Raw genomic sequence first — 6731 nt, 5'->3', positions numbered from 1 at the left:
GGATGCACAGGCCAGAGGGATAACAACAGGCTGACCACTGCTCTCGGCTCTTCCACTGTTCTCCCTTCCTCCTAGAATGCTCAGCAGGATGACTGCGCAGCAAATACCAACCCTCTGGGCTAAAGAGAAGCCACTTTCCCAGCTGCCACTGTGAAAAGATAGGCCAGTCCACAGTCACAGGGTCCTGGTTCTAGCCCCAGCCTGGGTATTAAAAAGCAAGAAGGGCAATACTTAAAAACAGAAGTTAATAACTTGTGAATTAAAATAAGATAAACACACACATATATGGACATTAAAATTTGTTTTAATTTATGTAAGTAAAAGGAAATGCTCTACTTAAATAACAGTTCATCTGGATCTTCTTGTATAATACAAAATTCTTCCATGGGAGTTTGATGGTTTTGAGGCCAGCAACTCTTCTCACATGTATAAACTAGAATTGTTCCAAATTCCACAGAAAGACCTGAAAAATACAACATATTCAGGATTCCAGCCAAAAGAAAATTGCAAGATACACTCAAAATGCACATTTACTTAGTAGATGTAGCACAGACTCTGAAGCAATACTACCTGGGTTCAAATACAAGCTCTACCACGTCAAGCAAATTACTTCACTTCTCTGTGACAAAGATAGTATTCACTGGTTAGGCACAATGGCTCATGCCTGTAATTCCAACATCTTGGAAGTCCAAGGTGAGAGAATAGCCTGAGCCCAGGAGTCCAAAAGCAGCCTGTGCAACATGGTGGAACCTTGTCTCTACAATAAATGAAAAAAATTAGCCAGGCATGGTGGCGTAAACCTGTAGTCCCAGCTGCCTGGTGAGTGGGATTAAGTAAGGTAATACATATAATACATACACTTGCTGATGCTGAAAATCTGTATATATCATAAAACTGAGCCTGGCACATCTTAAGTGTTCACAGTAAAACAAAGAGGCTAAGTAATCAGAAGACAACAGAAGTGAAGGAGAAAGATGGCCCAATATCACAATAACTGATGTTGCTAAAGGAAGTGATTGTATCTTACAAGCTGAAAAAATAGGTAAAACAAAAACAGTGCTTACTGCTTTCAGCCACAATACAGTCACAGTCTGTCCTACAGCACTGATAATGAAAATAGATTAATCAAAAACAGCAGGAAAACATACTCGAAAATAAAATTTCCACGAGTCTTCTTCATTACAAGTGTCTAAACTCTCTGATGCTGAAAATCCATATATATCACAAAAGAGAATACACTAATGCAAAGAAAAAATTCAGGCAAAAATGTAAAATAAATCCTAAAAGTTTACAGAAATTTGTCAATAAATAGAGCCACAAAAAATTACACCATGAAAACATGACCAACAAGAATTCCTGCTGATACCAGAACAGAGAAGCAAAAATCAATAGGAAGACTTGGAGCAGCAAAGAAGAAATACTTTTTAAAAATGCATTCAGAGAATGGAGGGAAAAAAAAATCACCAAATACAAAAGGACACTACAATAGGACTGGTTTAAGAAATAATCTGGTATAATCCCAACACTTTGGGAGGCTGAGGTGAAGGGATTACCTGAGCCTAGGGGTTCAAGAACAGCCTGGGCAACTTGGCGAGACCTCATCTCTACAATAAATCAAAAAACTAGCCAGGCGTGGTAGCACATGCCTGTAGTTCCGGAAGACTGAGGCGGAAGGATAGCCTACTTGGAAGGCTGAGGTGGAAGGATAGCCTCAGCACAGCAGGTCGACGCTGGGGTGGCCATGAGCATGCTACTTCCAGCCTGGGTGATGGAGTGAGACTCCAACTCAAAAAATAAAAAAAAAGAAAGAATCTGGTAAATTTGAGATAATTTCCAACAAGAAACATATAAAAGGCAGTTTACAGAAGGCATGAGAAGACTGAAGCCTCAGAACTAGTAACCACCAGGCAAGGAAAGAAGGTATAATAGAAGGGATCACTCAGAATAAAATCCTAAAAATATTGTATGTGAGGTCTGAGCCCAGAGATCTGCCAGTCAGGGGGTGGCAACAGGAGAAAGAGGCAACACATGAAGCCAAAACAGCCTGCACATCTAATAAAAAAAAATCAGAAACCACAAGGAAGAGAAAAAAAAAACAGGTGAAAATCTAATCACAAGCAGACAGAAAAGGCTTGAAAGAATCTCAATGAATGCAGAGGGAAAAGACAAAGACCTTACTATGGACTTGAAAGGACAAAGGTAACCAAAGCAACTGCTGTTGTTTCTGCTGTTGTTTCAGTAGAAAAGCAACAGATGCCATAGAAAATATATACAGAAATAAAAAGGAAGAAAAAATAAATCTGCAGGTCCAAAGACACACCTCTGAATGTATCACAATAAAAGTGATATAATAAGACACCAAGATATTGTACTATAGTGATTGGACTTCATCAATAAAGAAGATTCTACAGGTATTCTGAGAGAAATGTTAGAAACAAACCAGGTCACTCTCAAACTTCTACAAAGCAACATTTAATGCTAAAGGACAGATATATAAAAGTGAAAGATCTCAGTGACCAGAATACCCACAAGCTCTTCCAGAAAAATGTACTTCCCAGTAAAGCCCAACTACCAGGAGATGCCAAGAAGCACCAGATCAAAAGGCAGGCAGGACTTTCACTGTCAGAAGACAACACAGGGTTTACAAAGTTCTGAAATAGCAGGACTTAAAATTTTATACATGAAATTATAATTATTAAAATATAAAGCCACAATGACATTAGCACATATATTGTGAAGCAGGATACCTATGAGCCCTCTTCCTTAAGGCTATTACTTGGATAAAATCCAGCTATTGGAAAAAGAATCAAAGTATCAGGAACAAAAAAGCTCATAGTAAGAGTGGTGATGGACACTGAATCCATTTACACATAGAACTAAGGCTAAACAAACGACTGTGAGAATTATAGCTACAGAATATAGACTTGTAAACCTCGATAATGCGAAAATTATATCAAAATATTTGGAGGTAAGAGTAGAGCGTAAATGTCCTTATCTATTATGGTAAGGAGCCAGATGAATGTTACCTACAATTGAAATAGAATGAATGTAATTTTCTCTGAATATCTGAAGGATATTGGAGAAAATTGGGCCTCTTGGAAAAAAACCCCATTACCTAAACTCCAGCAATGTTTCACTTACACTTAAACTTCCCTTCTTTTTTAAGCCCAGGGAGTGGGTGGCAGAAACAAGGGAACTTCTTCTATAATTTTTTTTTTAAATAAGCATTCTAAAACGATTTATTTATTTAATTTAGAGATGAGGTCTTCCTGTGGTGTCCAAGCTGGCCTCAAACTCCTACACACAAGCGATCCTCCATCTCAGCCTCCCAAAGTGCTAGCACTACATGCATAAGCCCTTTCACTTATTACTTATTTGTGTGTTTCTTTATTGTAGAAATGGGGCCTTGCTATATTGCCAAAGCTGGCCTCAAACTCCTGGGCTTCAGCAGTCCTCCACCCCGGCTCCCCAAAGTACTGGCATTACAGGCATAAGCCCAATTAACATGTGCTGAATTTTCCTACCATTAGAAAATTATTTTTTTCTAGCAATCCATCATCTTACTATCTGTGTTTATTTCAAGAATTATCACTGGAATAATGGCTATTAAAGTTCCTAATAATGGTTATTTCTGGGTAGTGGTATTTGGGACCTTTGCTTTCTATTTTATACTTCTCTGTATTGCTTGAATGTTTTAAAATAATAAAATATAATTTTAAATAAAGTTGACGTTCTTTTTTTTTTTTTTTTTTGAGTTGGAGTCTCACTCTGCCATCCAGACTGGAGTGCAGTGGCCTCTCCCGGCCACCGCAGCCTCAACCTACTGGGCTCCGGCGATCCTTCTGCCTCAGTCTTCCAAGTAGCCGGAACTACAGGTGCGCGCTACCACGCCTGGCTAATTTTTTGATTTATCATAGAGATGAGGTCTCGCCAAGTTGCCCAGGCGGGTCTCGAACCCGCGGGCTCAGGCAATTCACTCACCTCAGCCTCCCAAAGAGCGGGATTACAGGCTGAGTCATTGAGCCCAGCTAAAGTTGACTTTCTTTAAACCAAGCGTACTTGTATAAAATTTACAGCTACGCCCAACTGCCACTTAAAAAGCATACACTTTGAGTGACTTACCAAGAATTTGGCATGTATCTAGCATTTTAATAAGTGCCAAGGCACACAGATGGTGCATATAACGATGTCAGTTTTTAAATATTTGATTTTAGGTGGTTTCTTTTCTTCAGTTGGAGTCTCACTCTGTCCCTCAGGCTGGAGTGTAGTGGCACACTCATGGCCACCACAGCCTTGACCTGCTGGGTTCAGGCGATCCTTCCACCTTAGCCTTCCAAGTAGCTGGAACTACAGACACACGCCCGGCTAGTTTTTGTGATTTAGTGTAGAGATGAGGTCTCACCATGTTGCCCCAGCTGGTCTCAAACCTCTGGGCTCGGACAATCCTCTCGCCTTGGCCTCCCAAAGTGCTGGAATTACAGGTAGAGCCCTCGCACCTGGCCTGATTTTAGATGTTTTTTTTTGAGTTGGAGTCTCACTCTGTCATCCAGACTAGAGTGCAGTGGCACAACCCCAGCCACTGCAGCCTCGACCTGCTGGGCTCTGGCGATCCTTCCGCCTCAGCCTTCCAAGTAGCTGGAGTTACAGGCGTGCGCTAACACACCCAGCTAATTTTTTTTTTATTTATTGTAGAGATGAGGTCTCGCCAAGTTGCCCAGGTGGGTCTCGAACCCACAGGCTCAGGCAATTCACTCACCTCGGCCTCCCAAAGCACGGGATTACAGGCTGAGCCACCGGGCCCAGCCTCTGATTTTAGTTTTAACAGTTTCTTCCAGTTCAGCCTAAGAGTACCAGGAAAAAACAAAACATTTTTCGGGTAGTAGTAATCCATTGCATATGACAGAAGGATGAAAACCCACTTGAGGAATATCACAGATTTTCTTATTATTCTGTCATACAAGACTCAACTTGCTACTGTAGAAACTGTGCAAATTTAAGTCCATTTTCATTTTAAAATTTAATGTGCCTAGCCAATTAACAGACTGCATATGAGAATCATTAATTATGCAGTATAAAACTGGTAAACAATTTGATGAGGATTAACCAGTCATGATGGTTTACACCTACAACCTCAGCACTTTGAGAGGCTGAGGTGGGAGGATCACCTGAGGCCAGGAGTTCGAGACCAGCCTGGGTAATAAAGTGAGAACACATCTCTACAAAAAAAAAAGCTAAGTGTGGTGGTGCATGCCTGTAGAATCAGTTACTGAGGAGGCTGAGGCAGAAGGATCACTTGAACCCAGGAGTTAAGAGGCTGCAGTGAGCTGTGATCAAGCCAATGAACTCCAACCTGGGTGACACAGTGAGACTAAAAAAAAAAGAATTTGATGAGGAATGATAGGTTGGTGCATACAGAAAAATTCAGCCGGTCAGAAAATTATACCAGTGGAAAGAGAACCAGCATATTAAAAATAAGGCATTTGAAGTGAGGAAAGAGAACTGGGGGCACCAGTGCCTACAAACGACCAGAAGGGCACAGGCACTGGTGGGAAGTGAACAAGACTAGAGGTTCAGGGATTCCAGGCACAGCTGAAAGTACAGCTAAGCCATCAGACTCAGTAAAAGGCAAGCAGAGCTGGCGGCAGTGGTGTACATCTGCACTCTCAGCTACTTGGCAGACCAAGCTAGGAGGATGCTTGAGCCTAGAAGTTCAAGATCAGCCTCGGCAACATAGTGAGGCACCATCCCCAAAAGAAAAACAAAAAAACAAGGTAGCAGGCTTAGTAAACATCTGCAAAAAATTACTCTTCTTTGCTAAGGCCAGCAAATAGGCATTTTACCCAGGTAAAAAGTTAGATACTATTCTTTGGAGAAAATGAATCATCTCCGTGAAAAAAATCTCCACATAAAAACATTCCAGAGGTCTCTATCTAAATACTCAACAAAGAAGCTGACGAGTCAACAAGTCCTGCCCTTCCACACAGAACAACCAATCCAGTTTTTCTTTCTTTCTTTTCTTTTCTCTCTTTTTTTTTTTTTTTTTTGAGTTGGAGTTTCACTCTGTCGCCCAGACTGGAGTGCAGTGGCCGCTCCCGGCCACGGCAGCCTCGACCTGCTGGCTCCGGTGATCCTTCTGCCTCAGCCTTCCAAGTAGCTGGAATTACAGGCATGCGCTACCACGCCCGGCTGATTTTTTTTTTATTTATTGTAGAGATGAGGTCTCGCTGCCCAGGCAGGTCTCGAACCCACGGACTTAGGCAATCCACGCACCTCAGCCTCCCAAAGGCGCGGGATTACAGGCTGAGCCACTGAGCCCGGCTCCAATCCAGTTTTTAATGCCTCCTCAGACTTAAGTAGGTATAGGCAACCAAGGTTCACCAGACATTTCTAGAAAACCTCCAATATAAAATTCAGGCCTGCTGGGCGTGGTGCTCATGCCTTTAATCTCAGCACTTTGGGAGGGAGAGGTGAGAGAATTGCCTAAGCCCAAGAATTCAAAACCAGCCTGGGCAACTGTGGTGAGACCTCATCTCTACGATAAATTAAAAAATTAAGATGGGCTCGGTGGCTCAGCCTGCAATCCCGCGACTTTGGGAGGCTGAGGTGAGTGGATTGCCTGAGCCCGCGGGTTCGAGACCCGCCTGGGCAAGGAGACCTCATCTCTACAATACATCAAAAAATCAGCCGGGCATGGTAGCGCATGCCTGTATTTCCAGCTACTTGGAAGGCTG

General features: G+C 42.1%; 1 protein-coding gene across 1 annotated transcript in view; it reads right to left on the bottom strand.

Moving 5' to 3' along the window:
* Nucleotides 1-285: 285 nt before the first annotated feature.
* The window catches only part of PDCD2L (programmed cell death 2 like), a 30791-nt gene continuing 24345 nt past the window's right edge, over nt 286-6731 (bottom strand). The window contains exon 7 of the mRNA XM_008067409.1: nt 286-463. Within this exon, the coding sequence (XP_008065600.1) occupies nt 333-463 (131 nt within the window). The 3' untranslated portion in view covers nt 286-332. The remainder of the gene's footprint in view (nt 464-6731) is intronic.

Source organism: Carlito syrichta, unplaced genomic scaffold, assembly GCF_000164805.1.
Source record: "Carlito syrichta isolate Samal-C Ts95f unplaced genomic scaffold, Tarsius_syrichta-2.0.1 Scaffold309576, whole genome shotgun sequence".
In the NCBI taxonomy this organism is placed as follows: Eukaryota; Metazoa; Chordata; class Mammalia; order Primates; family Tarsiidae; genus Carlito; species Carlito syrichta.
The sequence above is the reverse complement of the archived record's forward strand: the minus strand, read 5'-3'. Positions and strand labels throughout refer to the sequence as shown.